Genomic DNA, 17,222 nt, shown 5'->3' on the forward strand with positions numbered 1-17,222 from the left:
GTCTTTAATATATAACCCCTGGAGCCTTGTAATATGAATTAAATTCCTCACGCCCAGACATACAAGATATTGGCGACTATAGCGACGAGCCCCTGGAGTCCCAGCTGTCCCCCTTGCCGAGGGGCTGAGTCTCTAAAAGGGTCGCGGAGCGGATCAGGCGGCGGGAGAGCTTCGTCTGTAGCAACACTCTGACCATTTGTCGTGGTAGTTCGCTTCCGGGTCGAGGTGACTGAGTATACGATGACGCTGGTCGGATCCACGACGACCACTGCTGTCGTGGTTTGCGGAACTTTGATGACGAGTACCGGATTAGAACAATGCTCGCCTGACTTGACATAAAGGGAGAGAGGAAGGGATACTCACACGCGAACCTATTACGGTACCACGTCTCCAACTGGGAATAGGCGCCAGATTTGCACATAATGTAGGTGTTCCTGTCGGAGCTGCCTCTCGACTGGAGGACCACCGCATCCTGGCAAGTCCAACCAGCGGAACTATTATAGGCATATCAGTATAAGCCCGGACTCTACGTATGGGGATAATATAGAAGCATGTCGAGAAAACTTACCAGGCACCGTTCATGCCGTTCGGCCCAACGACGTTCTGGCCCGCACAACCCGTGGGAAACTGGCAGTCGGCGGCAGTGGGATGACAACACGCGCCGTAGCCGCCTCTCACTGCGAAAGTCGCGCCGCTTTGGCAGGTTGCCGTTTCCCCTGTAAGTCATTAGGGTCAATTACTCCAATCCCCCCTGTCTATGGTTTTCTTGAAAGCAAACTGAAGAGGAAGGACGTACAAGTTGGCCCAGTAGATGGGTTGGGCCACGGAAACTGTCCAATGTAGCTCGTCATCCCGACTTGGGTCAGGTAGCTCACATCCACCTGGCGCTTCCTCCGGAGCTCCTCGTCGTCTGGGTGAGCGGTATAGGCCTGCAGTCGCGGGACGGACGGCGGCGCGGTTATACCGGGCATCGGCGAGACATCTTTTTCTTGCGTCAGCGGCAGCTCACCGCCAAGGTTCGACTGTGGTGGTTCCGTTGGTGTAGGGAGGCTTAAGGAATCGGCATGAACCGATGCATAGAGCACAGCGACGGAGAATAACAGGAGCTTCATCTTCATCGTAGCCCAGCTGTATAAACCATACCACCTGTATGTGAGTATGTGGCCAAAGTGAAATAAAAACAAAACTTAACGTTCCAGCGTCCATGGAAGTCGGGATGAATATATTGGATCTATGTATGGTTCTGGGTTGAAAGCTGGGTGGGTACGACAACCGACAGCTGAACCGGTGGCGTTGGGTAGCGCAAGCCAACATCAACGCTAGATCCGTATACAGTCGTAGTGGTCGAACATTCTATTCTAGAGCTGACGTCTGATTGGTGCTCGTGGTGTGCCCAACTCCCTTAATTATCTTTGTGCCGCAACAACTGCTTGGCAGTGGCTGGCGCCCATCACAGGACCAACGACCAGAAACATAATAAGGACTACACTATCACAGAGATGCGATAACAAGAGCGGCTGGACTTAGTTTTGGTACTGAGATGGTGTGGTATTGAAATAATATAATCTTATGTAACCCAGTGGCTATGAAGTAGAGTCTGAAATAATATGATGCTCCATAGTCAACTAATATATAGTTCCCATGAATATTACGTCCGATATGGAACACGAGGACCGCTACGGTCATAACAATCCACGGATATTTATCCGATAGAGACAGATCCAGAACAACATGGATTTGGGTTAATAATCTAAACAGTCTTGCCTACTTGTCCCAGCTTCTGCGTCCTGATAAAGCCCCTTCAGACACTACCTATCAACACTTCGGCGTTTTCAGGTTTATATTGCCTAAACCGGAAATATTGAAAGAGCACAATGGTTCTAAGAAACAGAGCATAGCGCGCAGTCCTGTGACTTACAGAAGGGCCAAAGTGGAAACAATCTCAAGTTTTCTCTAGATTGACGTCAACTAAACACAACAAAACTTTCGGCAGCCTTTCCATTTTATATCACCTGAAGTCTAGATTCTGCAAAGCACGTCATCAAATGCTAGAACGAATTGGAGTTGGGATCCTACCGACTTGAGTCCCTTTGCAGGTGACGCGACTTGGGACGGAAGTCGGTAGCAGACACTCCTACGAAGGCTCGAAGACAAACGAATAATGAGAGGGTTGACAGAAGCATCCACACATGTAGATTTCGCTCGTCACTCGCTGGCCTGATGCTGCTGAGTGTCAGACGGGAAGAACCTCCTCGGGTGGACTTATCCGTATTATCCCGAGTGTTACCCATATCATCTGAAGCTCACGTATGTCTGCCTTCAGATCTCAGCAGACCGTGGCTTCCAAAGCGCAAATCGGCCGTCCTGCACAATCAACGGACAGGGGAGATACGGCATGCCTGGCCTGTGGTCCGAATTAGCATTAGACTCGTCGGTTGACAAACCTTATTCACTTATCACCTATACCACCGGCCCCACCATGCACATGATAACCCGGTAGATGCATGCGGGGTAGTGGACTGGTACTGGAGGGGCGTGTCAGGCTGTTCGTCTCTTGAAACAAAATTCACGAGTTGGTAAGATGGCAAGAGCGATGTTGAACACCAAGTGGTCACGAGTATGTTGATCTGCCCGGGAGAGTTTGCGGCAGGGCTGGATATCTTGAGTAACACATGGAGACGATGGCTTGGCCCCCTGTCGCAATGCCGAGACCGGCTGATAGTCCAAGAACTGGCCCGCAGCCCTGCAGGCAAACCGTTAATCAGGAGATGATATCATGTTAAATCCCTCCCTGGCTGAACATCAAATCCGATAAATAGTACCTAGTTGCATCCATACGCTCTGAACAGATTACCAAATAAGGAGGACTCATCAGGCCATTTCAACAATTCACTGACTGACTGACGGGTCCAAGGCTAGGCCAGCAGGCAGCAGCAGCTAAATCGTTTCCCACCATGTCGCTGACTGTGCTCTCCGATGACGACATCCGTAACATCCTCGAGTCTCTGACGAGCTCCGAGACCGAGGCGCTTGTCGCCCAAATGAGAAGCGCCTTGCGCGAGTACTCGACCGGCACCCAGAACATTGACGCCGGGTTGGTCCACCAGCCGGAGCGGACGGTAGTGCAGTCCAACGCGACCAATGCGACAACCTTGTTTATGCCCAGCATCAATGCAGACGGCCACGCAGTCAAAGGTGAGTCGGATAAGTTTCAGTGTTGTCTTGCCAGCATAGGCAACTGTGTACCTGCAAACCACGCTCATTGCCCAAGCATTGGCTTCCACTAACACTCGCCCAGTCGTCACGCTCTCGGGCGGCAACACCGCGCCCGACCAGCCCGCCCTGAAACCGACGGGCTCCGTGACCGTCTTCTCGCCGCAGGGCGTCCCGACGGGCTTCCTGCACGCCAAGACCCTGACCGCCTTCCGGACCGCGCTGGCCTCGTCCTGCCTGCTGACGAAGCGGCAGCACGTCCGCACCCTGACCGTCTTCGGCTCCGGCCTGCAGGCGTACTGGCACGTGCGCCTGGCCCTGATGCTGCGCGGCGACAAGGTGAAGCAGGTCTACGTCATCAACCGGCAGTTCAGCGACAGCGCGCGCGCCATCCTCAAGAAGTTCTACGCCGTGCCGCTCGAGACGCGCGAGCGCGAGGGGTGGGACACGGTGAAATTCTCCGTCCTGACGCCCTCGTACGGCGAGTACGAGCGCCTGACGAAAGAGTACGTCCGCGCCGCCGACGTCATCTACTGCTGCACCCCCTCCCACGAGCCGCTGTTCGACCCGAGCATCCTGACCAACACCAACGGCCGCCGCAAGGGCCGGCTCGTGGTCGCCATCGGCAGCTACAAGCCCGAGATGCGCGAGATCCCCCGCGAGCTGCTCGAGCAGGCCGTCCGCGGCACGCACGGCTCCGCCGGCGTCCACTTCCACAAGCACGCGACCGAGGGCGGCGTCGTCGTCGTGGATACGCTGGACGGGGCGATGAAGGAGGCGGGCGAGATCATCGAGGCTGGCATCCAGCCCAACCAGCTGGTTGAGTAAGTATAACCACCTAACGAACCTCCCTCTCATCCCTGACACGGGACAAGGGAAGTCCACGGCAAATAACTAACTCGAGACAAACCAGACTCGGTGAACTGGTCATGATCCGCCAAGCCGCCGAGGAAGAGGACTCAATCGCGTCACCATCGACCCCAGTCTCCACCCTCTCCTCCGCCGACATCTCCTCCGACCTGGAAAAGCTCGAGCTCAACTCCGGCAGCTCCGCCATGTCGAGCATCTACGGCCGCAACTCGACCGAGGCCTCCAACGCCGAAGGGGGCGGCGGCTCGAGCGGCGTAGGCGCGGGCGAGGGCGGCGGCCGGGCGAGTCCTAAGCGGTCCGGCAGCTACACCAGCCTCTTCAGCAAGGTGCACAAGCGGCGGTCCTCTAGTCAGGGATCCGACCGCAGCAAGCAGCAGAACCAGCCGGACCACCTGGCGCGCTGGCTGACGTCGGGCAACGTCATCTACAAGAGCGTCGGGCTCGGGCTCATGGACCTTGTCGTCGGCACCGAGATCATCCGCCTCGCCCAGGAAAAGGGCATCGGCCATCATATCGAGAACTTCTCGTAGAGCGAGTGGGACGGCCTTATGTTGGAACCTTTCCTGTTCTGAAATGTCGTTGGTGTTGCCGTCATTGTCACATTAATTTGCGGGGCCAAGATTTAAATAGAAGCCAAACGGGTGAGTGAGAGAGATTTGGGAAGGTAGGAGTCGGGTGCCATTTCAAAGTCTTTTCTCGTTCTTCGTACAGACTACGTGGTAGAAGTAATAAGAAAGCCTAAGTGAGCTAGTGGGTGCTGTTAACCAATACCAGCCGATACCATATCAATGCAAACAAACGTAATAATGCTCCGTTCGAAACGACCGCGACCAACCATGATGCATCATAACAAATACCCCCGGGGAGTAGACCCTTTTCGAATCTACTCGGCGACCCAGACGGCAGCCATACCCATGCCGGTACCGATACACATACTCGTCACACCGACCTTCTCGCCGCGCCGCCTCAGCTCGTAGAGCAGCGTGCTGACCTGGCGGGCGCCGGTGCAGCCGAGCGGGTGGCCGAAGGCGATGGCGCCGCCCTTGGGGTTGATCTTCTCCATGGGCAGGCCGAGCTGGTTGGCGCAGTAGACGCACTGGCTGGCGAAGGCCTCGTTGATCTCGAAGATGTCGACGTCGTCCTTGGAGATGCCCGTGAGCTCAAACACCTTGGGGATGGCGCGCCAGGGGCCCAGGCCCATGAGCAGCGGCTTCACGCCCACGATGGACGCCGCCACGTACTTGCCCAGGATCGTCTGGCCCAGCTTCTCGGCCGTCGACCGCTTCATCATCAGCACGGCGGCCGCGCCGTCCGAGATCTGCGACGCGTTGCCCGCGTGGATGGACCCGCCCTGCGCGAAGGCGCCCTTCATCTTGCCCAGCGACTCGGCCGTGGTGCCGGGGCGCACGCCGTCGTCCTTGGCGACCGTGATGGTCTTGGTCTCGCCCGACTTGGGGTCCTCCCACTTGACCGTCAGCGGGTGGATCTCCTCGTCGAAGAGGCCGGCCTTTTGCGCCTTCTCGGCCTTCTGGTACGACGACGCGGCGAAGGCGTCCTGCTCCGCGCGCGCGATCTTGAGGTCGTTGGCCATGTTCTCGGACAGGACGCCCATGGGCACCTTGCAGTTGGCGGCTTCAGGGACGGACTCGAGCAGTTCGGAGAATTCGGACACGGCGGCGGGGCTGTATTGGTCGTCTGTTAGCGACAATTCCTTGGGTATGCAGCGTCACCTGTAACATGTAGTGAGTTCTGTGTACGTACCCGTAGTGCAAGCTCATGCTCTCAACACCGGCGCCAATGCCGACCTCGATCATGCCCGCACGGATCTGGTTGGCGACGTCGGTGCACGCCTGGAGGCCCGAGGAGCACTGGCGGTTGAGGGTGCGGACGGCGGTGGTCTCGGGGAAGCCGGCGACGAGGGCCGCGGCGCGCATCTCGGTGGCGCCGCCGCCGGGGGCCAGGACCTCGCCGACGCAGACGTCCTCGACGAGCGAGGGGTCGATCTTGGAGCGCTCAATGATGCCCTTGAGGGCGCCGGCCATCAGGTCGGACGCGTGGGTGTCCTTGAAGCCGCCCTTGCCGCCCTTTGTGAATGCTGTGCGGAGACATGCTGTTACGACGATCTGTTTGGGAGGAAGTCGGGAGAGTTAGCCTTTCTGGTGTAGCGAAGCTGGCCGGCGCGGGAGCCGAGGGTGGTGGTTGCATGGGCGCAGGAGGCAAGATAGGGAGAGCTTACATCGTCGGGGCTCTTGATCAGGAGTCGTTCCTTTGCGGACTTCGCGCCGGAGATCTGGCCAGAGATCTGTTGCAGGCGGTCGAGAGCTGTAGATCGCAAGGGGTTTGTCAGTTTGGGCTTTATTTGTGATCGGCAATGCAGATAGCCTGTGTTTACTTACCACCCATCTTGGCTATTGGTATTGCGGTGTGGGGGGTTAGATCAGGGGTGGCGATGATGGGAAAACACGCTGCAGGAAGCGAGTTTCTTAGGGAAGAGAGGAAAAAGGATAGATTCAGAGGCGCAAAATGTGAGAGTGAGGTTGGAAGTTGATGTATTTTCTTTTCTCGACCCGGTCGCTTTGTATTTGGTCTCGGTATTGTATGTATGTACGGCTTGTCTGTCGTATGAATGAACCTCGGAACTGCAGATCGAAGCGGGTCACGGCTGGTTAGTAACCGTCCGGCACCCCCATGACCCCTGTCAGTGCGGCAAGCAAGCGCAGGCTGATGTCAGAAATGCACCTCCGAGGCTTGCAGGCCCAGCCAGTCCGGTCTTTCAATTGGGGGATCCTGCTGGTGCTGCTGGGGGTCCTTCTGGGGGCACATGTCAGGCGCAGGCTCCAAGCTCGTAGCGTGGTAGTCCTGTGAGACCGCCAAATTTCTAGCTGTCTTGTCTACTGCTACCTGTCTCCAAGTGGGCCGGGCTTTTGGCAGCGGCGCAGGTGCTGTAAGAGGGTGCTGTAAGGTTGCTAAGCTAGACTTTCACATGCCAGAACAGCGCGGATCAGATCAGACACCAAGCCAAACATTCATTGCTTACTCACGCATACCCACGAAGCCACGAAGCAGCCGCAACTCGCAACACGCCCACGTGACTTTAGACCGCGCTCTTTCATCGCGGTCATTCGATATTCCAAGTGTGAAAGCCACGGGACAGATACATATAGTAAGCAAGATCAGGAGCAAGACTATCTTTCAATATATACTTAGGGTTGCTCGGTCTGGGCCCGGACACTAATGTGGGACACCACGGGCTTTTGCCGAGCTCAGGTGCTAGAGATGCTACGCGCTGACTCGCTGGGTTTCTGGCCTGGGGAAGATGCAACCCACTCCCGTACACAAGCAAGCCGATTGGAAAAGATTGAGAGGCGCCATTTCCCCAGGCCCCCAGATAATGTCTCGCTTAGTCCAGGGCCCGAAAGTGGCTGCTTCACTTCACCGGCTCAGCCCAGATCAGCCCTCTCAAAGCGCAGCCAGAGCTGCCCGCTGGTAGGGTGAGACGTGTAGCCGTCCGTGGGCGCAATGCCCTCGTCGTCGACAATGTGGCTCGTGTAGTTGGTATAGATCGCTGCAACAAGCAACTTCATTTCTGCAACCCGGCAGCTTGTGTCAGTTCATCATGTACGAGCTCGCTCACTGGTGCGCTTGGCCAATATGCGTGCCTCAATGATCATCCTCAATCCCCTACATACCGTGCATTGCGAAGTTCGAGCCCAGACACATACGTCCGCCGCTGGAGAACCCCCAGAATTGCCGATTCATCTCCTTTTGTCTCTCCTCGTCCATATCGTCGGTGTGAAGCCATCTCGTATGGTCCCAAATCTCCGCATGCGGGAAGTGTCTCTCATCCCGGTGCAAATTGTATGCCGAAGCGGAAATGCGCACACCACCAGGGATTTCATACGGCCCTATCCGACACGATGGATGGGGTGTTACTCGCGGCTCCGGGCCGCCTGCTGGCGCGTATAGTCTGACAGTCTCGATAATGACGGCGTGTAATAATGGCAGGCGGTCTAGCTGCCCGGAATTCGGTATGTTAACTTTGCCACTCTCCATGCGCATGTTTGGTGTCAAGGAGAGTAGCTCCGCTCGCAACTGATGCTGGAGGTCCTGCGACTGGGATAGATGCCATGATAGATAAGTCAAAGCTACCCCGGTGGTCTCCTGTCCGGCCAATATATGATCGAATAGCTCCGAGGAAATAGTGAGGTTTCTCTGGGAGATTGCGGTACTGAATATGGGAGATTCTTTGCCTCGGACCCTTTCCTCTTTATCCAGACCGTGTAGCAAAGCGCGTAATACGACAGGCTGGTCTGCTGGAGTCTGCGGCTTGCTACCCTTCATCGCAAGGGAGGAGAGAGTGGCGGCGCACAGCTTCGCGCACCACTCCTCCAATTCTCTGTTTGCTGCCTCCATTCTGGCTGTCAAATGGAGACCTATAGGACTTAAGAGCTTGGATAGCATTGGAAGTTCTTGACTGAAGAAGCTGTATCCTTTACGAGAACGATACAGTTCCAACCAATGGTCATGGTAGACCTTCTGCTGGATGAAGTTGGAACTGTTCTGAAGACCAAAGGTGTACGCTGTGATGAAGTCCATAGCTGCAGCTGCAAAAAAGGAGTGCACATCGATTGCTTGGTGCGCTTGTCCCTCGTGAGAGGATGTGTCGAGTGTAGGCAATACCCGCGTATTGAGAATGTCGTCGGCTTGGGCAGCAAGTGAGGCCGATGAGTGAAGATACGACTTGGAGTAGACATGGGATACCATGCGTTTCCTGATAGAATGCTCCTTCGCATAGATTGAACAGAACACGTTCGGCACGCTGGAAGTTTCTCAGGTCTCTGCTCATAGTGGCTTGCATGAAGTGCTTCTGTACTCACCCATAGTTGTTGAATACCGAATACCATTGGTGCTTGTCGAAACCGCCTTGGTACACAGTCTTCACACTTTCCATATCGTTGATGCTGACCTCATTAGGAGCCAAGCGGACGATGGGTCCGTACCTTCTATGAGCTTCCCCAATGGTTCTGTTTTCCCTATTGGTATACCTGGCCCAGAGGATCCAGACTGAGGAGACGCCGCATGACCAATGAGCCTTTGGGACCTTGGCCAGGGCCGACAATAGGACTGGATATAGAACAAACCGGAGTAGAGACAGAGCTGCCAACAAAATAAATGCAGGAAACGCCAAATCATGAGAAATCACCTCAAATGTCATTGTGGATGGGCTCAAATAACCCCCACTATCACACACAGAAGCTCAGCAGGTAGAAGGAGGGACAGACGCCAGTAAGGATCGAAGCCGCACAACAAGACGTAGTCAATATCTGAACATATGAACATATATTGTGTAGATAAATCAGCTTCTATGAAACCAGGATGAAGTGATTGCAGAGACCAGGAGTCACTTGACACGACGGACACTGGAACTTGGTGATGATCTTGAACGCATTGGTTATTGATAAAATACAAGAGAGCGTAATCGACAATGAGGGGGCAATGCAGCTTTTGAATGTTTCCCGTCGAAGATTGGGGGAAGGGAGATAAGACCTTGGAGTTGTTGCAGGATTCGGTAGTTTGCATATACGAATGCGAATCTTGCATAAACTCTCTTAGTGTATTAACCGGCAAACGGGTTACTGTCCGACCAGCCCGTCAGTTAGTTGTTCCAGCCTTTTTGCTTTCCAATGCTCATTTCCCGATCACTTCCTGCAACAAATTAGCATTTCGGACATGCTGAATTGAAATGCTAAATCTTACCTGTGGACATAGAATCGACTGTATCTGCCTTGGAGACAACAACCTAGGATGTTGCGCGAAACCAGTCATTCCAGAACCAGGCTACCAAAAGGACCCTTATTTCGCCGGAGGCAACTGTCCAGTCGCGGCCATGATGTCAATTCTTCGATCCACCTTGGATGACTCGAATTTCAGCAAGCCTTTCACATTCACAGTCGTATGATGACTCAACCTGGAGCGTGTAACGACGCGGGTTTCGTATAGCAACAGATGCCCATATAATAATTATCCTACAAGAACAAGAACGGGCCAGGATCGTGGTCTACCGCAATTCCCAAAACCCGCTTCTCGCCAGCAACCAACCAGCACACAGATGATCTGATCCCACCGCATACTCTAGGTATTTCATACCAACGACACCCTGTCCGGTATGGAATTTCTGGCTCTCAGCGAGTCCACGCGACTCGACGGCCTACCGTTAGATATCCTTCTGATAGTCCTCTCTCATCTCAATACGGCGAGGAGTGTTGCCCGTCTCGGTACCACCTGTCGAAGACTGCGTGAAGCGGTCAGGGTCGACGGCTGGCGCAACTTCGTGAGGAGCCGCTTCGGCACTCTTCGTCTCCCCCAAAACGTCTCGGATGATGAATGGCAGGCGCTGGCAAAGAGCTTGACATCGCAATCGCGGGCTTGGGAAAGGCGCGCGTTGACTGTCGACTCCCTCATTCCGCACAAAGAGCAGCATAGGGGCGCCCGAGATGGGGCGGACCGAAGGAACCACAGGCCAGCCCAGCGCACCCAGACTTTTCCATGTCAGATCATAGTAGATGCAGCCTTCCGCAAGGCAGGCAAATCTGTTCAAGAGACGGTGGTCTGGGGCGCTGGAGAGGATATCTTCGCCCGGTATCGAAACACCCCAGTGTCTGCATCGCACCCGGATGTTTGGCATTCTCTGCCGGGCTCCGAAAATGGATTCAACCCCGGAAAGGATGACGTGACCTCGATCTCGATATTGGACCGGGAAACTGAGCCCAATGTGGTGGTCGGCAGAGCCAGCGGCGACCTCCGCCTCCTTTCACTTGACCCTTCTCAATTTGGACGAACACGCATGACTTTCCAGCCTTCTGCCACCGAAAACGCGCAAAGCCATTACACTCAGAATGAGATCCAGGCGATCGATTTCCATCAGACATCGCGTACTCTAGCTGCGAGTACGAAGAGCAATGTTCTCTTGTACGCCGCGGACTCTTGCGAAGGTGACAAAGTGGATACTGAAGATGGTGAGGGAGCACCCACGAGTGTCAAACCGAAAGATGCGTTCAACGTCCACATGCTTGAAGGTTCAGAGCCTTTCAAGACTATACGTTGTATGCGCTTCACAGAAGATGGGGGTATTGTCCTTGGGTTGACTAGCAGCTCGCAGCCCCTGCGATGCCTGACTCTATCACCCACTGGTCCGCGGCTGAATGCAGCATCAAAGATGTTACCTTCAGCTCGCGCCACAGATTCCTATGCGCTGAAGGGCTGGACCAACGCGACCGTTCGAGGGCTGCTCCCCGTTAATACAGCCTCCATCGCTGGCGGGAAAGGCAATGTCGTCTTGAGTTCGTACGAAGATGGCACCATCCGTCTCCAGGACATGCGCTCACCATCGCCTGTCGATACCATCTTCCAAGACAACTTTGAAGTCATGACGCCTAGTGGCGCTCTTCTGGCATACGGAACCGAGCGGTTCATCGCGGGCAACGCTCGATCGAACACCATCAAAATCTTCGATTTCCGATGGAACAAGTCATACCAGTATACTGCCTCTCTGCCATGCAGTAGCGAAGTCCCGTATCCGTCGCCGCGGCCCCCTACCTTGATCAACCCTCCCTCCCACACCGAGCGCAGCTGTTGCGACCACCTGACGGGGCAGGAATGCAGATGGCACGCACTTTCCAAGGCCAACTACTATCGACCTAATTCGACGGTATACCTGCCCATGATTAATGCCAGGTCGTCCCCGGTGTACTCCCTCGCGAAGTCATCCGACACTTCTCCCACTCTATACGCCGGGTTGGCGGGCGAGTTCGTCGAGATGAACCTGAGGGAGGATGTTGGCGATCTCCGTAAGCGACCTCGTGCGCCGGCTTCGAAACCGCTGTACGCTTGTCGCAGGGGAATCGCGAGCATCCTCGAGACTGGCGATGGGTTTTCTCTGTCCGATATCAGCAAGAGTCAGAGAGTGCCAGAGATGCGCACGCAGTCGAATAAGGTGCAGGTGGATCATGTACCTAAACCTGCTCGGAATCGCCATCGGCTCGACGAGCACTTGCAATTTGCGAGCGACTTCCCTAGCAAATCAGACTAGCTGGCTGTTGGTCGCATCGGCTCGCGAACAAGCTACCTCGCAGACTTGACGCTCTCAACCACCCGTTTACTTCGGTGATGGCGGCAGGTCTCTAACCTAAATCCAATTACCTCGGAAAACAGTTGGTTATTTCTCCCAGGCTATTCCGAAGTCAAAATCAGGCAGGAGTTCGAAAGTACCCCCAAGCCCGTCAATCGAGGAGTCGAGCACCTGAGAAAGGATGTCGTCGTGCAATATTGAATCAGTACCAGCGTGCATGCGAAAAGGTAGTATGTCGCTCCAGTCGTGACTACCTGGTTCCTGGCTGGTTTGGTGGAATTCCTGTTGAAGAAAAGAATGTTCTTCGTGCCTATTTATGATAGTTGGAACCTGTAGAGCCGCTTTGGTCGATGGAACAACCCTCGGTATTTCTGTTTCCAATGTTTCCACCGCTGAAAAACCACCATTGTGACTACTGTCTTGTTGGGATCCAGGGGTTGAAGACTTGCCAGGCAGGTCCTGGAGAGCCACGCCCGAGTCGTGTGATTGAGAAGCTGCTGGGGTGCCCGGCTCTGCGTCGCATGTTTCCTCGATGGAATTGGCACTGGTCCAGTGGTCCCATATGTGCAGAAGACCATCCCCAAGGATGCCTTCTTGAAAGGTGGACAGGTCACGCTCCTCTTGCGGGAGGTTCCATGTCACCGTTCCAGTGGATTCCAAGAACTCCAATAGCAGTTCCGGCCCCTTGCTGGTATAAAAATCATGGAACACCGACATCTGCTCGGATAGATCCCTATCTATGTATGGCGACCGAGGCCGAGGATGAAGTGGAAAAAGTATGTTGAACACGGTGAACCACTGCTGCTCCTCTGGCATCTTTGGGGATACTCTTTGTCCCAATTCCTTCTTCTGTTGCTCCGAAATACCTTCAATCTCGACCTCTGGACGCCGAGGACATTTGCCCAGCCGTACATGGTCATCTCGGAGTTTCTCCTCCTCGAATATCTTCCAGCAGATCGGACAGTAGAAAGGTTTGCGATGGCATCGAGTAAGATGTTGTTTGACGTCCCGGATTCGCCCTAGGTAATAGCGATAGCAGCTCCGGTAACGAACGGGATCCTTCTTGGCAAATGGACAAGCGAGCCAAAGCCGCCGGTTGGGTGTGCGGCGCTTGTTGGTGGCTTTCGTGCCAGACTGCTTCTCTCCACTCCCCAGGGTGGAAGAGCCGCCATCTGACGAACGAATGCGTTTTCTCAGCGGCTCATCGGCATTGCTGTTGTCGCATTCCAGGGGCCCCATCGGACCCTTCCCGCCTCCCGCCCCGTCGTCGGGGCTTATGTCATCAAGGTCATGGGCAGCGCGCTTGTGTGCTGCCATGACCACGTGCAGGAACTGGGTCCTGACCGTGTACAGGGGGTGTTCTTCTTCGAGATCTTCCGTGGCTTCGGTACAGATCGATACAGGTGTGCCGATAGCGTGGCCAAAACTAGTCATTCCGCTTATGTCGTATCCAGAGCGGCCCATGTCTCCCAGGTCTCAGCATGGTCAGTATCGGTGTTGCGCTCCGATCAGTCACTCCCCCGACCCCGATCCATGCATCCCGAGTGTGTCTTTCCTTTTTCGCTTAGAGAGAGTATTGGTATAATTCGGTATACCATGTATCAATTTCATTGACACACGTACAAGTGTATGGACTAGAACTGAAGTTCGGTTTGACACTACTCGATGTTGCGCGGGTTGTGGTAAAACGAGACCGCAACTGTTCGGCAGCACGTTAGACTCAATGGTCGCAGAAACTGGGTTTACATTTGGAGTTGCGACCCTCGTCCTCGACCGCGCGGTTTGAAGAGCCGCATCTCAATCACACGTCACTACTTATTGAAACCAAGCCACGACCCCGCGTAGATCGGCGTGAGCACTACTGTGCTCTCGATAGCCTGATGTGCAAGCGGGACGAGCTCGTCTGTCTGCTTCTGGCACTTTGGAGGTTGCACTGCATGGTGTTCATTGGTTGCCTGGAATACCCAAGCCCTCCATAGGCCGACGACCGGATCGGTCGTGCTATTGAGCGACCTCCGTACTGTCTTTGGATGCAATCCCGCGAGGCCAAGAACCTCCCATCGTTGCACCAGCTGTATCGGGGCCGGCGATGATTGGTCCAAATTGGAGGGCAGTGACGACGGAGTAGGGGTGCCTGAGAGCTTGCGAACGAACTGTATTGACGCATCAGAAGCATTGCAGACACTGGTTATGGGAGGTGATGCTGTTGGCCTAACATGGAAGACCAGATTGCTGGCAGGAGGACTACGCGACAATAGCGTTCCCAGCAATAGCTTCAAGAGGCTCAAGTATTTTTCTTCTTGTCCCTCAAGAGGCTAGCAAGCGTCCGGAGCGGACCGCTCTGGCGGGAACCCAAGATCGGAGACCCGTCATAAGTAGACATACATCCTGTCTTCTAACTGTTCATGATTAGCTCTACTATATAAGAACACATGGGTGGACATCACTGCGTTTCCAAGCCTTCACTTTCTTGCCTTTCAAGTGTTCGTACACGATCCAATCTCCCCGACTTCCAGCATTAGAGTATATCCCGGGCTTTGAAACGTCATACACATCAAGAACTCACCACCACTATTATGTCTCAGGCAGTGAACTGGACTTCGAGCGACACAAGGTAACGTAGTCACGGTTTCCTAGTCCCAAGTCATATCATCTGCCATTACGCCCACTCCGGTTGTTATACGCGCCTCCGCTGACGACGATACTCAAGGACGTCGTCCTCAACGTCCCCAGGTCCCCACACCTCAACGTCGAGGTCATCTTATTCAGTGGACAGATACCTCCAGACTCGGCCAGACTCGATGTCTGAGAGGCAAGCAGCGGGTTTGATTGGGTCACGAGACCAGTCGGGGCGCAAGATGGCCTCGTACGTCAAGGGTTGGGAGTCAGGCTGGGAACAGGGCAAGGACAGCAACAGGAAGTGAGCTTGGCTCGATTCGCCGACGACGGGTCCCAGTAAAGCATAGGGTGGGAACGTAGGCTGAGAAAGACGATGAGGATATGCCGGATATCGACGACTTCGGCCAATGGTCTGATAAGGCAGCCCTACCACACGACGAGCACTTGACCCTTGCATTATGTGTCTGCCTGATGTACCTACAGCAAGGCCACATACCATACCTTACATTGGTGCAAAGTACCATTGATCTTTCATAGGTCGAAGCGTTGAGCCATCCAGTCAAGGTTGGCCCCATTGGAGATTGGGGAACCCCTGCGTCCAGTCTGCCAATGGCCGCAGCTGCGTCGAGCGTGCAGTTTTGAGAAGGGGGCACCGATCGGTTCCTGCCCTATGTCGGTCGGAAGCAATCTACATAAAGTACTGACCTCAACCAAAAGATCGCCGCGAGGATGTACCCGTCGGGGATACAGGACCGAGAGTTCCTCGACGAGACGTTCGACCAAATGCACAAGACGGGACGGCTGGAATGGATGAAGGAGCCGGACATTGGGAACTGCGGTCCATTGGTTACTTTCTTTCAACCAGACCTCGACCCCTCCTACGGCGGCACCGACAACACCACCATTAGCAGAGGGAAGCTCTTGTCGCCGGCGAGACCTTGTTACTTCGGAGGCGCAGCTGCTATCTACACCAAACCAATACAATCACCTTCCCAACGGCTTATTCTTTTCTTTTCTTTTTTTTTCTTTTTTTTCTTCCAACCAATGTATTCTAATTTGACGCTCGAATCCGAAGATTTCTTTTTGAATTGGGGATGTCAAAATAGTGGTCTTTTACCCACATAGCTACAGTCACTGATATCTGGTCATAGTCCCATGCACCTGATCATTCTCTCTTGCCGATCGTGTCAGATTTTGGTATTGCATCACGCCTCCTAGGATACTTCATATTGGCTTTTTGCTTTTCTGGATTCGCTGAACTGCCTGTCCTGACATCACCTTCGTTGCCCGTCTGCCGTATGCGGCATGACCACAGGTTTCCACGGTATGAAAACAACAACCCCGATTCGCTGCGGGTGCCACTAGCTGCGGTTATGGCTGCTTACCACTAGCTTTGGTCATGTCGACTGCTTACCACTTATGCACCTCTCCTGCGCGCTGCCCTATGTTAATTGTACCGAATCTGATTCGTTGCCGGGGCGCATTTGGGAGTTTGAGCTGATTCGTCCGCTGAGGATCTTCCAGGCAAAGGAGTCAGCAAGAAACAGTTGCCTCGCAGGCGGTCATGATGGGGAACGCACTGTTGGCAGGATCGAGTGTAGGTGTTCGGCTGCTCAGCAGATATATATATATATATATAGATATATATATGGGTAGTAGAAGGAAACCTATGGACATCATGATTTTATTGTTTCCCACGTCGCCGGTTGTTTTGGTGCTGTGCCAAGAATTGTCTTCGCCTACAACAAAGAGCTTTCACGACGATCGAAGACTTATACATATCTTTACTATTGCCGCCATCATGCCAAGTAACCAAGAATCTAGCACGTCCGTTGAGAAAAGGTTCGTGTATTGTCCTTATACTTGTCCTGAACTTCCTACTTTACGGGATATGTAAGGAGAGCCAAGCCGAGGAAGGCAACAGGAGTCTGCTAACGAGTGTTCATTGTCAAAGGGCGTCGACGAGTTCCTCCACCTCGACCTCGAACGGTTACCTACTCGACCGATACCTTCAAGTCCCAGCAGACACGACCACCGAAAAACAAGGAGCTGGGTTGGTCGGGACACGAGACCAGTCGGGTCTGGAGATGGCGTTGTACATCAAGGGGTGGGAGGGAAGCTGGGAAAAGGCCAAGACCAGTGGTAACGACACGAGTTGAGCTGAGGCTGGCTTAAGACAAGACCAGAGAACAAGAGAGAAATGGATTAAGGGGGAGGGGGGAGAAAGTCGAGCTAGACCGCCAGAAGGTTTCCGTACCGGTAACGGCTTGTATGCTTTTCTTCCTGCCGCTTCATGGAGGAAAGGATAAAGATTGAGATAGGTTCAATTCCTATCAGCGCTATTGGTATTCGCTTTTGATCTTTATCGCATGGCACCAGAGGGGACCCTTAC

The 17,222-nt window shown here is 54.2% G+C and overlaps 6 protein-coding genes across 6 annotated transcripts; 2 read left to right on the forward strand and 4 right to left on the reverse strand.

The window, feature by feature from the left end:
* Positions 1-47: 47 nt before the first annotated feature.
* PG986_012206 (uncharacterized protein) lies at positions 48-1,112 on the reverse strand (the record flags this gene model as incomplete). Its single annotated transcript, XM_066848428.1, has 4 exons — positions 48-289; positions 364-494; positions 569-716; positions 797-1,112. The coding sequence occupies 4 exons, from the start codon at positions 1,110-1,112 to the stop codon at positions 48-50; spliced, it is 837 nt and encodes a 278-aa protein (XP_066695124.1).
* Positions 1,113-2,954: 1,842 nt separating this feature from the next.
* PG986_012207 (uncharacterized protein) lies at positions 2,955-4,613 on the forward strand (the record flags this gene model as incomplete). The annotated part of the gene is made up of 3 exons (XM_066848429.1): positions 2,955-3,195; positions 3,299-4,037; positions 4,127-4,613. 3 exons carry the CDS (start codon positions 2,955-2,957, stop codon positions 4,611-4,613), a joined length of 1,467 nt encoding a protein of 488 aa, XP_066695125.1.
* A 353-nt stretch (positions 4,614-4,966) lies between these two features.
* On the reverse strand, positions 4,967-6,486 carry PG986_012208 (Thiolase- N-terminal domain-containing protein; the record flags this gene model as incomplete). The annotated part of the gene is made up of 4 exons (XM_066848430.1): positions 4,967-5,765; positions 5,845-6,206; positions 6,320-6,405; positions 6,480-6,486. 4 exons carry the CDS (start codon positions 6,484-6,486, stop codon positions 4,967-4,969), a joined length of 1,254 nt encoding a protein of 417 aa, XP_066695126.1.
* A 1,037-nt stretch (positions 6,487-7,523) lies between these two features.
* Positions 7,524-9,298, reverse strand: PG986_012209 (cytochrome P450 family protein; the record flags this gene model as incomplete). Its single annotated transcript, XM_066848431.1, has 3 exons — positions 7,524-7,669; positions 7,773-8,902; positions 8,961-9,298. 3 exons carry the CDS (start codon positions 9,296-9,298, stop codon positions 7,524-7,526), a joined length of 1,614 nt encoding a protein of 537 aa, XP_066695127.1.
* A 951-nt stretch (positions 9,299-10,249) lies between these two features.
* Positions 10,250-12,172, forward strand: PG986_012210 (uncharacterized protein; the record flags this gene model as incomplete). Its single annotated transcript, XM_066848432.1, has 1 exon — positions 10,250-12,172. One exon carries the CDS (start codon positions 10,250-10,252, stop codon positions 12,170-12,172), a length of 1,923 nt encoding a protein of 640 aa, XP_066695128.1.
* Positions 12,173-12,298: 126 nt separating this feature from the next.
* On the reverse strand, positions 12,299-13,675 carry PG986_012211 (uncharacterized protein; the record flags this gene model as incomplete). The annotated part of the gene is made up of 1 exon (XM_066848433.1): positions 12,299-13,675. The coding sequence occupies one exon, from the start codon at positions 13,673-13,675 to the stop codon at positions 12,299-12,301; it is 1,377 nt and encodes a 458-aa protein (XP_066695129.1).
* Between the last annotated feature and the right edge of the window lie 3,547 nt (positions 13,676-17,222).

This window comes from Apiospora aurea (assembly GCF_038362705.1).
Source record: "Apiospora aurea strain CBS 24483 chromosome Unknown utg000008l_segment0_segment0, whole genome shotgun sequence".
NCBI classification, from domain to species: domain Eukaryota; kingdom Fungi; phylum Ascomycota; class Sordariomycetes; order Amphisphaeriales; family Apiosporaceae; genus Apiospora; species Apiospora aurea.